The following is a 23,397-nucleotide window of genomic DNA, read 5'->3' as shown; positions in this document are numbered from 1 at the left end:
AAAGTGTTCACACCACACAGATGATGTCATACAAACCCTCTACAAACTCGGTTTCTCCATCAACTATACAAAATCTCACATTCTGCCGTGCAAAACACAGCAATACTTAGGAGCGACAATCAACACAACAAAGGGAATAGCCACTCCAAGTCCACAAAGGGTTCAACATTTTCACAAGATTATACAAGCCATGTATCCAACACAAAAGATACAGGCAAAGACGGTATTAAAACTCCTAGGCATGATGTCCTCATGCATAGCCATTGTCCCAAACGCAAGACTGCACATGAGGCCCTTACAACAGTGCCTAGCATCACAGTGGTCACATGCACAGGGTCACCTTCTAGATCTGGTGTTGATAGACCGCCAAACATACATCTCGCTTCTATGGTGGAACAGTATATGTAGGAAGTTGGCTCTGTATGTGCTATTTCAAAGTAAGGAATAGCATGCACAGAGTCCAAGGGTTCCCCTTAGAGGTAAAATAGTGGTAAAAAGAGATAATACTAATGCTCTATTTTGTGGTAGTGTGGTCGAGCAGTAGGCTTATCCAAGGAGTAGTGTTAAGCATTTGTTGTACATACACATAGACAATAAATGAGGTACACACACTCAGAGACAAATCCAGCCAATAGGTTTTTATCTAGAAAAATATCTTTTCTTAGTTTATTTTAAGAACCACAGGTTCAAATTCTACATGTAATAGCTCATTTGAAAGGTATTGCAGGTAAGTACTTTAGGAACTTTAAATCATAAAAATTGCATGTATACTTTTCAAGTTATTCACAAATAGCTGTTTTAAAAGTGGACACTTAGTGCAATTTTCACAGTTCCTAGGGGAGGTAAGTATTTGTTAGTTTTACCAGGTAAGTAAGACACTTACAGGGTTCAGTTCTTGGTCCAAGGTAGCCCACCGTTGGGGGTTCAGAGCAACCCCAAAGTCACCACACCAGCAGCTCAGGGCCGGTCAGGTGCAGAGTTCAAAGTGGTGCCCAAAACACATAGGCTAGAATGGAGAGAAGGGGGTGCCCGGTTCCGGTCTGCTTGCAGGTAAGTACCCGCGTCTTCGGAGGGCAGACCAGGGGGGTTTTGTAGGGCACCGGGGGGGACACAAGTCCACACAGAAATTTCACCCTCAGCAGCGCGGGGGCGGCCGGGTGCAGTGTAGAAACAAGCGTCGGGTTTTCAATGTTAGTCTATGAGAGATCTCGGAATCTCTTTAGCGCTGCAGGCAGGCAAGGGGGGGGTTCCTCGGGGAAACCTCCACTTGGTCAAGGGAGAGGGACTCCTGGGGGTCACTCCTCCAGTGAAAGTCCGGTCCTTCAGGTCCTGGGGGCTGCGGGTGCAGGGTCTCTCCCAGGTGTCGGGACTTTAGGTTCAAAGAGTCGCGGTCAGGGGAAGCCTCGGGATTCCCTCTGCAGGCGGCGCTGTGGGGGCTCAGGGGGGGACAGGTTTTTGTACTCACAGTCTTAGAGTAGTCCTGGGGTCCCTCCTGAGGTGTTGGATCGCCACCAGCCGAGTCGGGGTCGCCGGGTGCAGTGTTGCAAGTCTCACGCTTCTTGCGGGGAGCTTGCAGGGTTCTTTGGAGCTGCTGGAAACAAAGTTGCAGCTTTTCTTGGAGCAGGTCCGCTGTCCTCGGGAGTTTCTTGTCTTTTCGAAGCAGGGGCAGTCCTCAGAGGATGTCGAGGTCGCTGGTCCCTTTGGAAGGCGTCGCTGGAGCAGGATCTTTGGAAGGCAGGAGACAGGCCGGTGAGTTTCTGGAGCCAAGGCAGTTGTCGTCTTCTGGTCTTCCGCTGCAGGGGTTTTCAGCTAGGCAGTCCTTCTTCTTGTAGTTGCAGGAATCTAATTTTCTAGGGTTCAGGGTAGCCCTTAAATACTAAATTTAAGGGCGTGTTTAGGTCTGGGGGGTTAGTAGCCAATGGCTACTAGCCCTGAGGGTGGGTACACCCTCTTTGTGCCTCCTCCCAAGGGGAGGGGGTCACAATCCTAACCCTATTGGGGGAATCCTCCATCTGCAAGATGGAGGATTTCTAAAAGTCAGTCACCTCAGCTCAGGACACCTTAGGGGCTGTCCTGACTGGCCAGTGACTCCTCCTTGTAGCTTTCTTTGTTCCCTCCAGCCTTGCCGCCAAAAGTGGGGGCCGTGGCCGGAGGGGGCGGGCAACTCCACTAAGCTGGAGTGCCCTGCTGGGCTGTGACAAAGGGGTGAGCCTTTGAGGCTCACCGCCAGGTGTCACAGCTCCTGCCTGGGGGAGGTGTTAGCATCTCCACCCAGTGCAGGCTTTGTTACTGGCCTCAGAGTGACAAAGGCACTCTCCCCATGGGGCCAGCAACATGTCTCTGGTGTGGCAGGCTGCTGGAACTAGTCAGCCTACACAGACAGTCGGTTAAGTTTCAGGGGGCACCTCTAAGGTGCCCTCTGGGGTGTGTTTTGCAATAAAATGTACACTGGCATCAGTGTGCATTTATTGTGCTGAGAAGTTTGATACCAATCTTCCCAGTTTTCAGTGTAGCCATTAAGGTGCTGTGGAGTTCGTGTTTGACAGACTCCCAGACCATATACTCTTATGGCTACCCTGCACTTACAATGTCTAAGGTTTTGTTTAGACACTGTAGGGGTACCATGCTCATGCACTGGTACCCTCACCTATGGTATAGTGCACCCTGCCTTAGGGCTGTAAGGCCTGCTAGAGGAGTGTCTTACCTATACTGCATAGGCAGTGAGAGGCTGGCATGGCACCCTGAGGGGAGTGCCATGTCGACTTACTCATTTTGTTCTCACTAGCACACACAGGCTTGTAAGCAGTGTGTCTGTGCTGAGTGAGGGGTCTCTAGGGTGGCATAAGACATGCTGCAGCCCTTAGAGACCTTCCTTGGCATCAGGGCCCTTGGTACTAGAAGTACCAGTTACAAGGGACTTATCTGAATGCCAGGGTGTGCCAATTGTGGATACAATGGTACATTTTAGGTGAAGGAACACTGGTGCTGGGGCCTGGTTAGCAGGGTCCCAGCACTCTTCTCAGTCAAGTCAGCATCAGTATCAGGCAAAAAGTGGGGGGTAACTGCAACAGGGAGCCATTTCTTTACACAAGCCCCCCCCAGCCCACAGGCCAGGAGACTCAGCCCAAGCTGGGAGAGTCTTCCTAGTCTGTCAGGCGGGGAAGAGTAGGAGAAATAGGCTGGTTAGTTGCAGGGCCTACTCTGCCTTACATCCTTCTGTTCAGGTCATTCCCTTTGGGGAACTGACCTACTTCCACAGTGATAGGACCTAGTCTGAATTGCCTCTTGTCTGCCTCTTCAATGTCTCCACCCATTCTTTCTATTTTGGTCTTAGAGGTATCCACCTCTGCTAACCTTATCTTGGCCAGGGTTACCCCTAGCTTACCCAGAGAGGTTACCCAGAGCTGGAGTAACCCCACCATGACCAATAGGGTCAGGGGGCCTAACTTGCTATTTGGCATGGGGTCAGACCACCATTGTAAAGAAATGGCTCCCTGTTGCAGTTACCCCCCACTTTTTGCCTGATACTGATGCTGACTTGACTGAGAAGTGTGCTGGGACCCTGCTAACCAGGCCCCAGCACCAGTGTTCCTTCACCTAAAATGTACCATTGTATCCACAATTGGCACACCCTGGCATTCAGATAAGTCCCTTGTAACTGGTACTTCTAGTACCAAGGGCCCTGATGCCAAGAAAGGTCTCTAAGGGCTGCAGCATGTCTTATGCCACCCTAGAGACCCCTCACTCAGCACAGACACACTGCTTACAAGCCTGTGTGTGCTAGTGAGAACAAAATGAGTAAGTCGACATGGCACTCCCCTCAGGGTGCCATGCCAGCCTCTCACTGCCTATGCAGTATAGGTAAGACACCCCTCTAGCAGGCCTTACAGCCCTAAGGCAGGGTGCACTATACCATAGGTGAGGGTACCAGTGCATGAGCACTGTGCCCCTACAGTGTCTAAACAAAACCTTAGACATTGTAAGTGCAGGGTAGCCATAAGAGTATATGGTCTGGGAGTCTGTTTTACACGAACTCCACAGCACCATAATGGCTACACTGAAAACTGGGAAGTTTGGTATCAAACTTCTCAGCACAATAAATGCACACTGATGCCAGTGTACATTTTATTGTAAAATACCCCACAGAGGGCACCTTAGAGGTGCCCCCTGAAACTTAACCGACTATCTGTGTAGGCTGACTAGTTTTAGCAGCCTGCCACACCAGAGACATGTTGCTGGCCCCATGGGGAGAGTGCCTTTGTCACTCTGAGGCCAGTAACAAAGCCTGCACTGGGTGGAGATGCTAACACCTCCCCCAGGCAGGAGCTGTAACACCTGGCGGTGAGCCTCAAAGGCTCACCCCTTTGTCACAGCACCGCAGGACACTCCAGCTAGTGGAGTTGCCCGCCCCCTCCGGCCAGGCCCCACTTTTGGCGGCAAGGCCGGAGAAAATAATGAGAAAAACAAGGAGGAGTCCCTGACCAGTCAGGACAGCCCCTAAGGTGTCCTGAGCTGAAGTGACTCTAACTTTTAGAAATCCTCCATCTTGCAGATGGAGGATTCCCCCAATAGGGTTAGGATTGTGACCCCCTCCCCTTGGGAGGAGGCACAAAGAGGGTGTACCCACCCTCAGGGCTAGTAGCCATTGGCTACTAACCCCCCAGACCTAAACACGCCCTTAAATTTAGTATTTAAGGGCTACCCTGAACCCTAGAAAATTAGATTCCTGCAACTACAAGAAGAAGGACTGCCTAGCTGAAACCCCTGCAGCGGAAGACCAGAAGACGACAACTGCCTTGGCTCCAGAAACTCACCGGCCTGTCTCCTGCCTTCCAAAGATCCTGCTCCAGCGACGCCTTCCAAAGGGACCAGCGACCTCGACATCCTCTGAGGACTGCCCCTGCTTCGAAAAGACAAGAAACTCCCGAGGACAGCGGACCTGCTCCAAGAAAAGCTGCAACTTTGTTTCCAGCAGCTTTAAAGAACTCTGCAAGCTCCCCGCAAGAAGCGTGAGACTTGCAACACTGCACCCGGCGACCCCGACTCGGCTGGTGGCGATCCAACACCTCAGGAGGGACCCCAGGACTACTCTGATACTGTGAGTACCAAAACCTGTCCCCCCTGAGCCCCCACAGCGCCGCCTGCAGAGGGAATCCCGAGGCTTCCCCTGACCACGACTCTTTGAATCTAAAGTCCCGACGCCTGGGAGAGACCCTGCACCCGCAGCCCCCAGGACCTGAAGGACCGGACTTTCACTGGAGAAGCGACCCCCAGGAGTCCCTCTCCCTTGCCCAAGTGGAGGTTTCCCCGAGGAACCCCCCCCTTGCCTGCCTGCAGCGCTGAAGAGATCCCGAGATCTCTCATAGACTAACATTGCGAACCCGACGCTTGTTTCTACACTGCACCCGGCCGCCCCCGCGCCGCTGAGGGTGAAATTTCTGTGTGGACTTGTGTCCCCCCCGGTGCCCTACAAAACCCCCCTGGTCTGCCCTCCGAAGACGCGGGTACTTACCTGCAAGCAGACCGGAACCGGGGCACCCCCTTCTCTCCATTCTAGCCTAGGTGTTTTGGGCACCACTTTGAACTCTGCACCTGACCGGCCCTGAGCTGCTGGTGTGGTGACTTTGGGGTTGCTCTGAACCCCCAACGGTGGGCTACCTTGGACCAAGAACTGAACCCTGTAAGTGTCTTACTTACCTGGTAAAACTAACAAATACTTACCTCCCCTAGGAACTGTGAAAATTGCACTAAGTGTCCACTTTTAAAACAGCTATTTGTGAATAACTTGAAAAGTATACATGCAATTTTGATGATTTGAAGTTCCTAAAGTACTTACCTGCAATACCTTTCGAATGAACTATTACATGTAGAATTTGAACCTGTGGTTCTTAAAATAAACTAAGAAAAGATATTTTTCTATATAAAAACCTATTGGCTGGATTTGTCTCTGAGTGTGTGTACCTCATTTATTGTCTATGTGTATGTACAACAAATGCTTAACACTACTCCTTGGATAAGCCTACTGCTCGACCACACTACCACAAAATAGAGCATTAGTATTATCTATTTTTACCACTATTTTACCTCTAAGGGGAACCCTTGGACTCTGTGCATGCTATTCCTTACTTTGAAATAGCACATACAGAGCCAACTTCCTACATTGGTGGATCAGCGGTGGGGTACAAGACTTTGCATTTGCTGGACTACTCAGCCAATACCTGATCACACGACAAATTCCAAAATTGTCATTAGAAATTGATTTTTGCAATTTGAAAAGTTTTCTAAATTCTTAAAAGACCTGCTAGGGCCTTGTGTTAGATCCTGTTTAGCATTTCTTTTAGAGTTTAAAAGTTTGTAAAAGTTTGAATTAGAACCTAGAACTAGTTGTAGATTCTTAAAAAGTATTCCAACTTTTAGAAGCAAAATGTCTAGCACAGATGTGACTGTGGTGGAACTCGACACCACACCTTACCTCCATCTTAAGATGAGGGAGCTAAGGTCACTCTGTAAAATAAAGAAAATAACAATGGGCCCCAAACCTACCAAAATACAGCTCCAGGAGCTTTTGGCAGAGTTTGAAAAGGCCAACCCCTCTGAGGGTGGCAACTCAGAGGAAGAGGATAGTGACTTGGAGGAAAATTCCCCCCTACCAGTCCTATCTAGGGAGAACAGGGTCCCTCAAACCCTGACTCCAAAAATAATAGTCAGAGATGCTGGTTCCCTCACAGGAGAGACCAACACCTCTGAAATCACTGAGGATAACTCCAGTGAAGATGACCCCCTGTTAGCCAGGATGGTCAAAAGATTGGCTTTGGAAAAGCAGCTCCTAGCCATAGAAAGGGAAAGAAAAGAGATGGGCCTAGGTCCCATCGATGGTGGCAGCAACTTAAATAGGGTCAGAGATTCTCCTGATATCCTAAAAATCCCCAAAGGGATTGTAACAAAATATGAAGATGGTGATGACATCACCAAATGGTTCACAGCTTTTGAGAGGGCTTGTGTAACCAGAAAAGTAAACAGATCTCACTGGGGTGCTCTCCTTTGGGAAATGTTCACTGGAAAGTGTAGGGATAGACTCCTCACACTCTCTGGAAAAGATGCAGAATCTTATGACCTCATGAAGGGTACCCTGATTGAGGGCTTTGGATTCTCCACTGAGGAGTATAGAATTAGATTCAGGGGGGCTCAAAAATCCTCGAGCCAGACCTGGGTTGATTTTGTAGACTACTCAGTAAAAACACTAGATGGTTGGTTAACTGGAAATGAAGTGTGTGACTATGTTGGGCTTTATAATTTGTTTATGAAAGAACACATTTTAAGTAACTGCTTCAATGAAAAGTTGCATCAGTATCTGGTAGACCTAGGTCCAATTTCTCCCCAAGAATTGGGAAAGAAGGCAGACCACTGGGTCAAGACTAGGGTAACCAAAACTTCCACTGGGGGTGACCAAAAGAAAGGGGTTACAAAAACTCCCCAGGAGAAAGTGGGTGACACTAGAAACAAAGAAAAAGAGTCCTCTGTAGGCCCCCAAAAACCAGAACAGGTGGGTGGGCCCCAAGACACAACCCAAAACAAAGGTGGGTACCAGGGTAAGAACTGGGATGCCACTAAGGCATGGTGCCACAACTGTAAACAGTCTGGGCACCACACCAAGGACACTTCTTGTCCCAAAAACAAACCCCAGAACAAAATTCCAGGAGTAACCAGTGTAGCCATGGGAGATGACTCCTCAGATGAGGAGGTCTTCATAGCCTTCAACTGGAAACAGGGCCCAACAGGTGAGTTGGAGATTCCAGAGGGAAGTAGACACTTCCACCACCTACTGGTGAATGGAATCCCAACCACTGCCCTGAGAGACACTTGTGCCAGTCGCACTATTGTGCATGACAGGCTGGTGCTCTCAAACCAGTACATCCTAGGTGAGACTGCCAGGGTAAGAGTTAGCCTAGACAGGGTCACTAAGAGGCCTGTGGCTTTAGTACCCATAGAAGTGGGTGGCACTCTTAGCTGGAGAAGGGTAGTAGTCAGTACAGACCTCCCCCTTGATTGTCTCCTTGGAAATGACTACCCAGAGGTTAGTCAGAGCCCAAGAGAGGAACTGGTCCAGTGCCAGTCCTCTCCCAAGGATTCTGGAAGTCCTGCCTCTGCAGTAAATGCAAGCAGGCCCCAGAAGAAGAAGAAAAGAAAACAGAGTAGGAAGGGTGGACAACCTTTAGCCAAGGTTACAGCAAGCCAAGGAGATTCTGCTCCAGTAGGGGAGAACTCCAAAAATGGCCCTGATAAAGTCCAACCTGACCCACAAGAAGTCCTGGCTAGTCAGGCAACTGTTAAACCTGAGTGGGTGGCTCCTCAGCTAACAGAAGAAAGAGTGGAAGAAGGGTGTTTACTACAAGATGTGGTAACCCCCCACTCTAATACAGCAGACAGGCAACCTGAACCCAAAGAGGCCTGTAACTTAGCCCCTTCCCTTTTAGGTGAAGAGCTAAAGGTGTGGTTCTGGGCACTGACAGCTGTCAGTGGCCTCTGCTGGGTGTTAGCCTTTATGGCTGCACTATCCTTGGCATGGTGGTCAGACCCCATGCCAAATAGCAAGTTAGGCCCCCTGACCCTGTTGGTCATGGTGGGGTTACTCCAGCTCTGGGTAACCTCTTTGGGTAAGCTAGGGATGACCCTAGCTAAGATAAGATTAGCAGAGGTGGATACCTCTAAACCCAAAATAAAAAGAATGGGTGGAGACATTGAAGAGGCAGACAAGAGGCAATTCAGACTAGGTCCTATCACTGTGGAAGTGGGTCAGTTCCCCAAAGGGAATGACCTGAACAGAAGGATGTAAGGCAGAGTAGGCCCTGCAACTAACCAGCCTATTTCTCCTACTCTTCCTCGCCTGACAGACTAGGAAGACTCTCCCAGCTTGGGCTGAGTCTCCTGGCCTGTGGGCTGGGGGGGGCTTGTGTAAAGAAATGGCTCCCTGTTGCAGTTACCCCCCACTTTTTGCCTGATACTGATGCTGACTTGACTGAGAAGTGTGCTGGGACCCTGCTAACCAGGCCCCAGCACCAGTGTTCCTTCACCTAAAATGTACCATTGTATCCACAATTGGCACACCCTGGCATTCAGATAAGTCCCTTGTAACTGGTACTTCTAGTACCAAGGGCCCTGATGCCAAGAAAGGTCTCTAAGGGCTGCAGCATGTCTTATGCCACCCTAGAGACCCCTCACTCAGCACAGACACACTGCTTACAAGCCTGTGTGTGCTAGTGAGAACAAAATGAGTAAGTCGACATGGCACTCCCCTCAGGGTGCCATGCCAGCCTCTCACTGCCTATGCAGTATAGGTAAGACACCCCTCTAGCAGGCCTTACAGCCCTAAGGCAGGGTGCACTATACCATAGGTGAGGGTACCAGTGCATGAGCACTGTGCCCCTACAGTGTCTAAACAAAACCTTAGACATTGTAAGTGCAGGGTAGCCATAAGAGTATATGGTCTGGGAGTCTGTTTTACACGAACTCCACAGCACCATAATGGCTACACTGAAAACTGGGAAGTTTGGTATCAAACTTCTCAGCACAATAAATGCACACTGATGCCAGTGTACATTTTATTGTAAAATACCCCACAGAGGGCACCTTAGAGGTGCCCCCTGAAACTTAACCGACTATCTGTGTAGGCTGACTAGTTTTAGCAGCCTGCCACACCAGAGACATGTTGCTGGCCCCATGGGGAGAGTGCCTTTGTCACTCTGAGGCCAGTAACAAAGCCTGCACTGGGTGGAGATGCTAACACCTCCCCCAGGCAGGAGCTGTAACACCTGGCGGTGAGCCTCAAAGGCTCACCCCTTTGTCACAGCACCGCAGGACACTCCAGCTAGTGGAGTTGCCCGCCCCCTCCGGCCAGGCCCCACTTTTGGCGGCAAGGCCGGAGAAAATAATGAGAAAAACAAGGAGGAGTCCCTGACCAGTCAGGACAGCCCCTAAGGTGTCCTGAGCTGAAGTGACTCTAACTTTTAGAAATCCTCCATCTTGCAGATGGAGGATTCCCCCAATAGGGTTAGGATTGTGACCCCCTCCCCTTGGGAGGAGGCACAAAGAGGGTGTACCCACCCTCAGGGCTAGTAGCCATTGGCTACTAACCCCCCAGACCTAAACACGCCCTTAAATTTAGTATTTAAGGGCTACCCTGAACCCTAGAAAATTAGATTCCTGCAACTACAAGAAGAAGGACTGCCTAGCTGAAACCCCTGCAGCGGAAGACCAGAAGACGACAACTGCCTTGGCTCCAGAAACTCACCGGCCTGTCTCCTGCCTTCCAAAGATCCTGCTCCAGCGACGCCTTCCAAAGGGACCAGCGACCTCGACATCCTCTGAGGACTGCCCCTGCTTCGAAAAGACAAGAAACTCCCGAGGACAGCGGACCTGCTCCAAGAAAAGCTGCAACTTTGTTTCCAGCAGCTTTAAAGAACTCTGCAAGCTCCCCGCAAGAAGCGTGAGACTTGCAACACTGCACCCGGCGACCCCGACTCGGCTGGTGGCGATCCAACACCTCAGGAGGGACCCCAGGACTACTCTGATACTGTGAGTACCAAAACCTGTCCCCCCTGAGCCCCCACAGCGCCGCCTGCAGAGGGAATCCCGAGGCTTCCCCTGACCACGACTCTTTGAATCTAAAGTCCCGACGCCTGGGAGAGACCCTGCACCCGCAGCCCCCAGGACCTGAAGGACCGGACTTTCACTGGAGAAGCGACCCCCAGGAGTCCCTCTCCCTTGCCCAAGTGGAGGTTTCCCCGAGGAACCCCCCCCTTGCCTGCCTGCAGCGCTGAAGAGATCCCGAGATCTCTCATAGACTAACATTGCGAACCCGACGCTTGTTTCTACACTGCACCCGGCCGCCCCCGCGCCGCTGAGGGTGAAATTTCTGTGTGGACTTGTGTCCCCCCCGGTGCCCTACAAAACCCCCCTGGTCTGCCCTCCGAAGACGCGGGTACTTACCTGCAAGCAGACCGGAACCGGGGCACCCCCTTCTCTCCATTCTAGCCTAGGTGTTTTGGGCACCACTTTGAACTCTGCACCTGACCGGCCCTGAGCTGCTGGTGTGGTGACTTTGGGGTTGCTCTGAACCCCCAACGGTGGGCTACCTTGGACCAAGAACTGAACCCTGTAAGTGTCTTACTTACCTGGTAAAACTAACAAATACTTACCTCCCCTAGGAACTGTGAAAATTGCACTAAGTGTCCACTTTTAAAACAGCTATTTGTGAATAACTTGAAAAGTATACATGCAATTTTGATGATTTGAAGTTCCTAAAGTACTTACCTGCAATACCTTTCGAATGAACTATTACATGTAGAATTTGAACCTGTGGTTCTTAAAATAAACTAAGAAAAGATATTTTTCTATATAAAAACCTATTGGCTGGATTTGTCTCTGAGTGTGTGTACCTCATTTATTGTCTATGTGTATGTACAACAAATGCTTAACACTACTCCTTGGATAAGCCTACTGCTCGACCACACTACCACAAAATAGAGCATTAGTATTATCTATTTTTACCACTATTTTACCTCTAAGGGGAACCCTTGGACTCTGTGCATGCTATTCCTTACTTTGAAATAGCACATACAGAGCCAACTTCCTACAACCATGCTAAGGATAGTGCAGCCATAAAGGCTAACACCCAGCAGAGGCCACTGACAGCTGTCAGTGCCCAGAACCACACCTTTAGCTCTTCACCTAAAAGGGAAGGGGCTAAGTTACAGGCCTCTTTGGGTTCAGGTTGCCTGTCTGCTGTATTAGAGTGGGGGGTTACCACATCTTGTAGTAAACACCCTTCTTCCACTCTTTCTCCTGTTAGCTGAGGAGCCACCCACTCAGGTTTAACAGTTGCCTGACTAGCCAGGACTTCTTGTGGGTCAGGTTGGACTTTATCAGGGCCATTTTTGGAGTTCTCCCCTACTGGAGCAGAATCTCCTTGGCTTGCTGTAACCTTGGCTAAAGGTTGTCCACCCTTCCTACTCTGTTTTCTTTTCTTCTTCTTCTGGGGCCTGCTTGCATTTACTGCAGAGGCAGGACTTCCAGAATCCTTGGGAGAGGACTGGCACTGGACCAGTTCCTCTCTTGGGCTCTGACTAACCTCTGGGTAGTCATTTCCAAGGAGACAATCAAGGGGGAGGTCTGTACTGACTACTACCCTTCTCCAGCTAAGAGTGCCACCCACTTCTATGGGCACTAAAGCCACAGGCCTCTTAGTGACCCTGTCTAGGCTAACTCTTACCCTGGCAGTCTCACCTGGGATGTACTGGTTTGAGAGCACCAGCCTGTCATGCACAATAGTGTGACTGGCACAAGTGTCTCTCAGGGCAGTGGTTGGGATTCCATTCACCAGTAGGTGGTGGAAGTGTCTACTTCCCTCTGGAATCTCCAACTCACCTGTTGGGCCCTGTTTCCAGTTGAAGGCTAGGAAGACCTCCTCATCTGAGGAGTCATCTCCCATGGCTACACTGGTTACCCCAGGAATTTTGTTCTGGGGTTTGTTTTTGGGACAAGAAGTGTCCTTGGTGTGGTGCCCAGACTGTTTACAGTTGTGGCACCATGCCTTAGTGGCATCCCAGTTCTTACCCTGGTACCCACCTTTGTTTTGGGTTGTGTCTTGGGGCCCACCCACCTGTTCTGGTGTTTGGGGGCCTACAGAGGACTCTTTTTCTTTGTTTCTAGTGTCACCCACTTTCTCCTGGGGAGTTTTTGTAACCCCTTTCTTTTGGTCACCCCCAGTGGAAGTTTTGGTTACCCTAGTCTTGACCCAGTGGTCTGCCTTCTTTCCCAATTCTTGGGGAGAAATTGGACCTAGGTCTACCAGATACTGATGCAACTTTTCATTGAAGCAGTTACTTAAAATGTGTTCTTTCATAAACAAATTATAAAGCCCAACATAGTCACACACTTCATTTCCAGTTAACCAACCATCCAGTGTTTTTACTGAGTAGTCTACAAAATCAACCCAGGTCTGGCTCGAGGATTTTTGAGCCCCCCTGAATCTAATTCTATACTCCTCAGTGGAGAATCCAAAGCCCTCAATCAGGGTACCCTTCATGAGGTCATAAGATTCTGCATCTTTTCCAGAGAGTGTGAGGAGTCTATCCCTACACTTTCCAGTGAACATTTCCCAAAGGAGAGCACCCCAGTGAGATCTGTTCACTTTTCTGGTTACACAAGCCCTCTCAAAAGCTGTGAACCATTTGGTGATGTCATCACCATCTTCATATTTTGTTACAATCCCTTTGGGGATTTTTAGGATGTCAGGAGAATCTCTGACCCTATTTAAGTTGCTGCCACCATTGATGGGACCTAGGCCCATCTCTTTTCTTTCCCTTTCTATGGCTAGGAGCTGCTTTTCCAAAGCCAATCTTTTGACCATCCTGGCTAACAGGGGGTCATCTTCACTGAGAGCATCCTCAGTGATTTCAGAAATGCTGGACCCTCCTGTGAGGGAAGCAACATTTCTGACTATCATTTTTGGAGACAGGGCTTGAGAGGCCCTGGTCTCCCTATTTAGGACTGGAAGGGGGGAATTGCCCTCCAAGTCACTAATTTCTTCCTCTGTGAAGTCATCCTCAGAGGGGTTGGCTTTTTCAAACTCTGCCAACAGCTCCTGGAGCTGAATTTTGGTAGGTCTGGAGCCAATGGTTATTTTCTTTATATTACAGAGAGACCTTAGCTCCCTCATCTTAAGATGGAGGTAAGGTGTGGTGTCGAGTTCCACCACCTGCATCTCTGTATCAGACATTATTCTGCTAAGAGTTGGAATACTTTTTTAAGAATCTAAAACTGTTTCTAGAATCTAATTCAAACTTTTAACAAACTTTTAAACTCTAAAAGACAATGCTAAACAGGGACTTAACACACAAGGCCCTAGCAGGACTTTTAAGAATTTAGAAAAATTTTAAATTGCAAAAATGAATTTCTAATGACAATTTTGGAATTTGTCGTGTGATCAGGTATTGGCTGAGTAGTCCAGCAAATGCAAAGTCTTGTACCCCACCGCTGATCCACCAATGTAGGAAGTTGGCTCTGTATGTGCTATTTCAAAGTAAGGAATAGCATGCACAGAGTCCAAGGGTTCCCCTTAGAGGTAAAATAGTGGTAAAAAGAGATAATACTAATGCTCTATTTTGTGGTAGTGTGGTCGAGCAGTAGGCTTATCCAAGGAGTAGTGTTAAGCATTTGTTGTACATACACATAGACAATAAATGAGGTACACACACTCAGAGACAAATCCAGCCAATAGGTTTTTATATAGAAAAATATCTTTTCTTAGTTTATTTTAAGAACCACAGGTTCAAATTCTACATGTAATAGCTCATTTGAAAGGTATTGCAGGTAAGTACTTTAGGAACTTTAAATCATAAAAATTGCATGTATACTTTTCAAGTTATTCACAAATAGCTGTTTTAAAAGTGGACACTTAGTGCAATTTTCACAGTTCCTAGGGGAGGTAAGTATTTGTTAGTTTTACCAGGTAAGTAAGACACTTACAGGGTTCAGTTCTTGGTCCAAGGTAGCCCACCGTTGGGGGTTCAGAGCAACCCCAAAGTCACCACACCAGCAGCTCAGGGCCGGTCAGGTGCAGAGTTCAAAGTGGTGCCCAAAACACATAGGCTAGAATGGAGAGAAGGGGGTGCCCCGGTTCCGGTCTGCTTGCAGGTAAGTACCCGCGTCTTCAGAGGGCAGACCAGGGGGGTTTTGTAGGGCACCGGGGGGGACACAAGTCCACACAGAAATTTCACCCTCAGCAGCGCGGGGGCGGCCGGGTGCAGTGTAGAAACAAGCGTCGGGTTTTCAATGTTAGTCTATGAGAGATCTCGGAATCTCTTTAGCGCTGCAGGCAGGCAAGGGGGGGGTTCCTCGGGGAAACCTCCACTTGGTCAAGGGAGAGGGACTCCTGGGGGTCACTCCTCCAGTGAAAGTCCGGTCCTTCAGGTCCTGGGGGCTGCGGGTGCAGGGTCTCTCCCAGGTGTCGGGACTTTAGGTTCAAAGAGTCGCGGTCAGGGGAAGCCTCGGGATTCCCTCTGCAGGCAGCGCTGTGGGGGCTTAGGGGGGGACAGGTTTTTGTACTCACAGTCTTAGAGTAGTCCTGGGGTCCCTCCTGAGGTGTTGGATCGCCACCAGCCGAGTCGGGGTCGCCGGGTGCAGTGTTGCAAGTCTCACGCTTCTTGCGGGGAGCTTGCAGGGTTCTTTGGAGCTGCTGGAAACAAAGTTGCAGCTTTTCTTGGAGCAGGTCCGCTGTCCTCGGGAGTTTCTTGTCTTTTCGAAGCAGGGGCAGTCCTCAGAGGATGTCGAGGTCGCTGGTCCCTTTGGAAGGCGTCGCTGGAGCAGGATCTTTGGAAGGCAGGAGACAGGCCGGTGAGTTTCTGGAGCCAAGGCAGTTGTCGTCTTCTGGTCTTCCGCTGCAGGGGTTTTCAGCTAGGCAGTCCTTCTTCTTGTAGTTGCAGGAATCTAATTTTCTAGGGTTCAGGGTAGCCCTTAAATACTAAATTTAAGGGCGTGTTTAGGTCTGGGGGGTTAGTAGCCAATGGCTACTAGCCCTGAGGGTGGGTACACCCTCTTTGTGCCTCCTCCCAAGGGGAGGGGGTCACAATCCTAACCCTATTGGGGGAATCCTCCATCTGCAAGATGGAGGATTTCTAAAAGTCAGTCACCTCAGCTCAGGACACCTTAGGGGCTGTCCTGACTGGCCAGTGACTCCTCCTTGTAGCTTTCTTTGTTCCCTCCAGCCTTGCCGCCAAAAGTGGGGGCCGTGGCCGGAGGGGGCGGGCAACTCCACTAAGCTGGAGTGCCCTGCTGGGCTGTGACAAAGGGGTGAGCCTTTGAGGCTCACCGCCAGGTGTCACAGCTCCTGCCTGGGGGAGGTGTTAGCATCTCCACCCAGTGCAGGCTTTGTTACTGGCCTCAGAGTGACAAAGGCACTCTCCCCATGGGGCCAGCAACATGTCTCTGGTGTGGCAGGCTGCTGGAACTAGTCAGCCTACACAGACAGTCGGTTAAGTTTCAGGGGGCACCTCTAAGGTGCCCTCTGGGGTGTGTTTTGCAATAAAATGTACACTGGCATCAGTGTGCATTTATTGTGCTGAGAAGTTTGATACCAAACTTCCCAGTTTTCAGTGTAGCCATTAAGGTGCTGTTGAGTTCGTGTTTGACAGACTCCCAGACCATATACTCTTATGGCTACCCTGCACTTACAATGTCTAAGGTTTTGTTTAGACACTGTAGGGGTACCATGCTCATGCACTGGTACCCTCACCTATGGTATAGTGCACCCTGCCTTAGGGCTGTAAGGCCTGCTAGAGGAGTGTCTTACCTATACTGCATAGGCAGTGAGAGGCTGGCATGGCACCCTGAGGGGAGTGCCATGTCGACTTACTCATTTTGTTCTCACTAGCACACACAGGCTTGTAAGCAGTGTGTCTGTGCTGAGTGAGGGGTCTCTAGGGTGGCATAAGACATGCTGCAGCCCTTAGAGACCTTCCTTGGCATCAGGGCCCTTGGTACTAGAAGTACCAGTTACAAGGGACTTATCTGAATGCCAGGGTGTGCCAATTGTGGATACAATGGTACATTTTAGGTGAAGGAACACTGGTGCTGGGGCCTGGTTAGCAGGGTCCCAGCACTCTTCTCAGTCAAGTCAGCATCAGTATCAGGCAAAAAGTGGGGGGTAACTGCATCAGGGAGCCATTTCTTTACAGTATAAATTTAAACAAAGGGCGGCCTTTCCAAGACCCAGTGCCACAATACGTGATAACAACAGATGCTTCCATGACAGGGTGGGGAGCACACCTCAATCAACACAGCATCCAAGGACAATGGGACGTACATCAAACAAAGCTGCATATAAATCACCTCAAATTGTTAGCAGTATTCCTAGCGTTGAAAGCATTTCAACCCATCATAACCCACAAATACATTCTTGTCAAAACAGACAACATGACAACAATGTATTATCTAAACAAACAGGGGGGAACACACTCGACACAGCTGTGCCTCCTGGCACAAAAGATATGGCAATGGGCAATTCACAACCACATTCGCCTAATAGCACAATTTATTCCAGGGATCCAAAATCAACTAGCAGACAATCTCTCTCGAGATCACCAACAGGTCCACGAATGGGAGATTCACCCCCAAATTCTAAACACTTACTTCAAAATTTGGGGGACACCTCAAATAGACCTATTTGCAACAAAGGAGAACGCAAAATGCCAAAACTTCGCATCCAGGTACCCACACAGGCAGTCTCAAGGCAATGCTCTATGGATGAACTGGTCAGGGATATTTGCGTACGCTTTTCCCCCTCTCCCTCTCCTTCCATATCTAGTAAACAAATTGAGTCAAAACAAACTCAAACTCATACTAGTAGCACCAACATGGGCAAGACAACCTTGGTACACAACACTACTAGACCTGTCAGTAGTACCGCATGTCAAACTACCCAACAGACCAGATCTGTTAACACAACACAAACAACAGATCAGGCATCCAAACCCAGCATCGCTGAATCTAGCAATCTGGCTCCTGAGATCCTAGAATTCAGACATTTAAACCTCACCCAAGAATGTATGGAAGTCATAAAACAAGCTAGAAGACCATCCACTAGACACTGCTATGCAAGCAAATGGAAAAGATTTGTTTGCTACTGCCATAATAATCAAGTTAAACCATTACATGCATCTCCAAAGGATATAGTGGGATACTTGCTACATTTACAAAAATCAAATCTAGCCTTCTCTTCCATAAAGATACACCTCGCAGCAATATCTGCATACCTGCAAATTACCCATTCAACTTCACTATTTAGGATACCTGTCATTAAAGCGTTTATGGAAGGCCTGAAAAGAATTATACCACCAAGAACACCACCTGTTCCTTCATGGAACCTCAACATCGTCTTAACAAGACTCATGGGCCCACCTTTTGAACCCATGCACTCTTGCGAAATGCAATTCTTAACGTGGAAGGTTGCATTTCTCATTGCCATCACATCTCTAAGAAGAGTAAGTGAAATTCAGGCGTTTAATATACAAGAACCTTTTATTCAAATACACAAAAATAAGGTGGTCCTAAGAACCAATCCAATTTTTTTTACCAAAAGTCATTTCACCGTTCCACTTAAATCAAACGGTAGAACTACCAGTGTTCTTCCCACAGCCAGACTCAGTAGCTGAAAGGGCACTACATACATTAGACATCAGAAGAGCACTAATGTACTACATTGACAGAACAAAAGAAATTAGGAAAACAAAACAACTGTTTATTGGATGGATAGTTAAGTGCATCCAAACCTGCTACCTTAAAGCAAAGAGAGAACTGCCCATTACACCAAGGGCACATTCAACCAGAAAGAAAGGCGCTACCATGGCCTTCCTAGGAAACATTCCAATGAACGAGATATGTAAGGCAGCCACATGGTCTACGCCTCACACATTTACTAAGCACTACTGTGTAGACGTGCTATCCGCACAACAAGCCACAGTAGGTCAAGCCGTACTAAGAACTTTATTTCAGACTACTTCCACTCCTACAGGCTGAGCCACCGCTTTTGGGGAGATAACTGCTTACTAGTCTATGCACAACATGTGTATCTGCAGCTACACATGCCACCGAACGGAAAATGTCACTTACCCAGTGTACATCTGTTCGTGGCATTAGTCGCTGCAGATTCACATGTGCCCACCCGCCTCCCCGGGAGCCTGTAGCCATTTGGAAGTTATCTTCAACATTTGTACATTTGTAAATATATTACTTAAACCTTAGTTGGTACATACTTATTCATTCCATTGCATGGGCACTATTACTAACATACACAACTCCTACCTCACCCTCTGCGGGGAAAACAATCTAACATGGAGTCGACGCCCATGCGCAATGGAACAAAGGAGGAGGAGTCCCTCGGTCTCGGGACTCGAAAGACTTCTTCGAACAAAAACAACTTGTAACACTCCGACCCAACACCAGACGGCGGACTATGCACAACATGTGAATCTGCAGCAACTAATGCCACGAACAGATGTACACTGGGTAAGTGACATTTTCCTTTCTTAGTTTATTTTAAGAACCACAGGTTCAAGATATACATGTAATACTTTAAATGAAAGGTATTGCAGGTAGGTACTTTAGGAACTTTGAATTAGCAAAATAGCATATACAGTTTTCACATAAATCACACATAGCTATTTTAAAACTAGACACAGTGCAATTTTCAACAGTTCCTGGGGGGAGTAAATGTTTGTTAGTTTATGCAGGTAAGTAAACCACCTACGGGGTTCAAGTTTGGGTCCAAGGTAGCCCCTCCTTTGGGGGTTCAGAGCAACCCCAAAGGTACCACACCAGCAGCTCAGGGCCGGTCAGGTGCAGAGCTCAAAGTGGTGGCCAAAACGCATAGGCTTCAATGGAGAAGGGTGTGCCCCAGTTCCAGTCTACCAGCAGGTAAGTACCCGCGTCTTGGGAGGGCAGACCAGGGTTTTTTTTTGTAGGGCACCGGGGGGGACGCAAGTCCACACAGAAAGTACACCCTCAGCAGCACGGGGCGGCCGGGTGCAGTGTGCAAACACGCGTCGGGTTCTCAATAGGAATCAATGGTAGACCAAGGGGTCTCTTCAGCGATGCAGGCAGGCAAGGGGGGGCTCCTCGGGGTAGCCACCACCTGGGCAAGGGAGAGGGCCACCTGGGGGTCACTTCTGCACTGGTGGTCGGATCCTTCAGGTCCTGGGGGCTGCGGGTGCAGTGTCTTTACCAGGCGTCGGGTTCTTTGAAGCAGGCAGTCGCGGTCAGGGGGAGCCTCTGGATTCCCTCCTCAGGCGTCGCTGGGGGGTCAGCTCTGGCTACTCACAGGGTCGCAGTCGCCGGGGAGTCTTCCCTCTAGTGTTGGTTCTCCGCAGGTTGAGCCGGGGGCATCGGGTGCAGAGTGGAAAGTCTCACGCTTCCGGCGGGAAACGTGTGGTCTTTTAAAAGTTGCTTCTTTGTTGCAAAGTTGCAGTCTTTGTGGAACAGGGCCGCTGTCCTCAGGAGTTCTTGGTCCTTTTTGATGCAGGGTAGTTCTCTGAAGCTTCAGAGGTCGCTGGACCCTGGGGACGCATTGCTGTTGCAGTTTTTCTTGAAGTGGGGAGAGAGGCCAGTAGGGCTGGGGCCAAAGCAGTTGGTGTCTCCGTCTTCTCTGCAGGGCTTTCAGGTCAGCAGTCCTTCTTCGTCTTCAGGTTGCAGGAATCTATCTTCCTAGGTTCTGGGGGCCCTTGAATACTCAATTTAGGGGTGTGTTTAGGTCTGGGAGGTCAGCAGCCAATGGCTACTAGACCTGAGGGTGGCTACACCCTCTTTGTGCCTCCTCCCTGAGGGGAGGGGGGCACATCCCTAATCGTATTGGAGGAATCCTCCATCTGCAAGATGGAGGATTTCTAAAAGTTAGAGTCACCTCAGCTCAGGACACCTTAGGGGTTGTCCTGACTGGCCAGTGACGACTCCTGGTTTTTCTCATTATCTCCTCCGGCCTTGCCGCCAAAAGTGGGGGCGTGGCCGGAGGGGGCGGGCATCTCCACTAGCTGGGATGCCCTGTGGCGCTGTTACAAAGGGGGTGAGCCTTTGAGGCTCACCACCAGGTGTTACAGTTCCTGCAGGGGGAGGTGAGAGGCACCTCCACCCAGCACAGGCTTTGTTCCTGGCCACAGAGTGAAAGAGGCACACTCCCCATGTGGCCAGCAACATGTCTGGTGTGTGGCAGGCTGGCAAAGCTAGTCAGCCCACACTGAAAGTCGGGTATGTTTTCAGGGGGCATCTCTAAGATGCCCTCTGGGGTGTATTTCACAATAAAATGTTCACTGGCATCAGTGTGCATTTATTGTGCTGAGAAGTTGATACCAAACTTCCCAGTTTTCAGTGTAGCCATTATGGTGCTGTGGAGTTCGTGTATGACAGACTCCCAGACCATATACTCTTATGGCTACCCTGCACTTACAATGTCTAAGGTTTTGCTTAAACACTGTAGGGGCATAGTGCTCATGCACCTATGCCCTCACCTATGGTATAGTGCACCCTGCCTTAGGGCTGTAAGGCCTGCTAGAGGGGTGACTGATCTATGCCATGGGCAGTGTGAGGTTGGCATGGTACCCTGAGGGGAGTGCCATGTCGACTAAGTCATTTTCTCCCCACCAGCACACCCAAGCTGGCAAGCAGTGTGTCTGTGCTGAGTGAGGGGTCCCCAGGGTGGCATAATACATGCTGCAGCCCTTAGAGACCTTCCCTGGCATCAGGGCCCTTGGTACCAGAGGTACCAGTTACAAGGGACTTACCTGGATGCCAGGGTGTGCCAATTGTGGAGACAAAGGTACAGTTTTAGGGAAAGAACACTGGTGCTGGGGCCTGGTTAGAAGTTCTCGGCACACTTTCAAATCATAACATGGCATCAGCAAAGGCAAAAAGTCAGGGGGTAACCATGCCAAGGAGGCATTTCCTTACACAGGGTGAGATCTTAGATAAATGTGTGACCACAAGACCCCCCTCATTCGCTCCTCTGACGCTGGATGTTCCCAAAATGAGGGTCTTCACAACACCATATAAAAAGCGATTAATTTGCTTGCCAGCAGAAGCAGTAATTTGGTATTATGAGTGATTGCTGGGTATATATGCATGAAGTCAGGAACTCAGTATAGAGAAACGTAGAGATCCTGGTCCTGCGAAACCCTCTGACTTTTTTAAACTATGGAAAGGGCTGAAACTTGGTAACCCGCCAGCTGCAGGAGCAACAAACTCTTTTTGCGTCCCAAACAATTTTTAATCTTCTCATCAATATCCCGTTATTAAAGACGGTAGTATCCTTGTGTAGGTGAAGTAGATTTTTATGTTAGGATCCTTCACCTCATCTCCTCAACACAGCTGAGGGCCCACCTGCCAGTAGACACTCAAATGGTGTGTGTAACGTCATCCCGTAATTTTTTTATAAGATTTCAAAAATATACTGTGTTGACACTAGGGACATTTTGTTGTCCATAGTAACAGGGTATTGTCCAGACTCGAACGTAGAGGCATTAGCACTGAGCCTCCAAAGTGCTACCTTTGTTTTTTGTGGTAGTAGGGATAATTGGGAGAGTATGGCTGTACATTGAGTAACATTGCTTCATCTGTTATGCTCCATTTATGTTGTTTGGTAATGACAGAACGAGACCAGCAATTTGGTGCCATACAGCAGTGTCTATGCTTTGTTGCTATTTGAAGTAGAAACTGCTCTTGTTGTCAGCCCTTACCCTTCTGCCAGCTTGCAATGGAAAATGTCAAGGCAAGGCATTAATAGAGTTAATGAAACCCACGCCCCGCACCTTTGTAGTTTGTTGTTTGAAATCCAGCTCCATGGTTGGACATTTTGGACCCCTCTTGTGGTGCATTTCCTAAGCAGTGGTTGCCTTGTTTTTTTGTTTTTAGTCCTGTGTATCTCACTGTAATAAAAGATCTCAGGACCCCACCGGCTAACATCTGTTCATTTTTCCTTTCCCAGGAGCACTCTCCCAGCGGTACTGACGAAGACTGATTTGGGATCGAAAAACATTCCCTGGACCACAGGGCTCCTCCTTCCATATCTCGGGAGAACCGCATTCCTCTTGGCTCTAATTTTAACGGGTAGCAACAGTTGTAGTATTGGACTTTAAAACAAACTGTACAAAAACCAAACTCTTCCATATTTATTCTGCAGGAGCCGGTTGCCCCCTATGTGCGGCTCATCGTGAGCGCCTGGCAGTTGTAGCATTGGGATCAGCATTAACTCTGAAATAAGAGTCAGGTCTGCGCAGAAAACACTTGACATATGTACATATATATTTTTCTGCTTTGGGCGGTAGTGTAGGGTGGGGGGTGCAGTATTTGAATCACTGTAGTTAAAACCTTGGATGCATGTGTGTAGCCGTTCACTTCTCTCTAGTACTGTATTTTATGAAAGACAGGTCACGAATCTCAAGCTGCCTTCCCCTGTGGAGAGGTAGTGCAGGCTGTATGTGTTCTGCGTGTATATATGTGCGTCAGTATCACTGGATTTCAAACAGTAATAAATTAAAATAAAACCCTATATCTGTTTTTGTTTCATACAGTTCATCCCATGTGTTAATGCTCTGAGGCGATTGCTCGTGTGGCAGATTAGCATAAGACTGTGTAAGTGTTGTCGTAATGTTTGACCGCAGAGATAGATTGGTAGCAGCGGACCAGTGTGATACTTTACAAAAAAGTGAAGGGCAGTCACTACATTCTGTGCCAGCATGGTCGTCCTGCCTCTGGGATGCCCACACCTGTTGTTTCAGACGTAGCATTTCTTCATTCTACAAGAAGCCTTGAATAAAGGGGAAGTGCAAACTGATGTCCTGTATTATTGTACACAAT

General features: G+C 48.9%; 1 protein-coding gene across 6 annotated transcripts in view; it reads left to right on the top strand.

Annotated features, from left to right (window-relative positions):
- The window catches only part of SMARCA4 (SWI/SNF related BAF chromatin remodeling complex subunit ATPase 4), an 813,549-nt gene extending 790,460 nt beyond the window's left edge, over positions 1–23,089 (top strand). For all 6 annotated transcript variants that reach the window (XM_069231516.1, XM_069231512.1, XM_069231517.1 and 3 more), the window contains exon 34: positions 22,526–23,089. In XM_069231516.1, the coding sequence (XP_069087617.1) occupies positions 22,526–22,558 (33 nt within the window). In that variant the 3' untranslated portion in view covers positions 22,559–23,089. The remainder of the gene's footprint in view (positions 1–22,525) is intronic.
- Positions 23,090–23,397: the final 308 nt, after the last annotated feature.

Source organism: Pleurodeles waltl, chromosome 4_2 (genome assembly GCF_031143425.1).
Source record: "Pleurodeles waltl isolate 20211129_DDA chromosome 4_2, aPleWal1.hap1.20221129, whole genome shotgun sequence".
Lineage (NCBI taxonomy): Eukaryota > Metazoa > Chordata > Amphibia > Caudata > Salamandridae > Pleurodeles > Pleurodeles waltl.
Note: the sequence above shows the minus strand (reverse complement) of the source record. Positions and strands in the feature narration are given on the sequence as shown.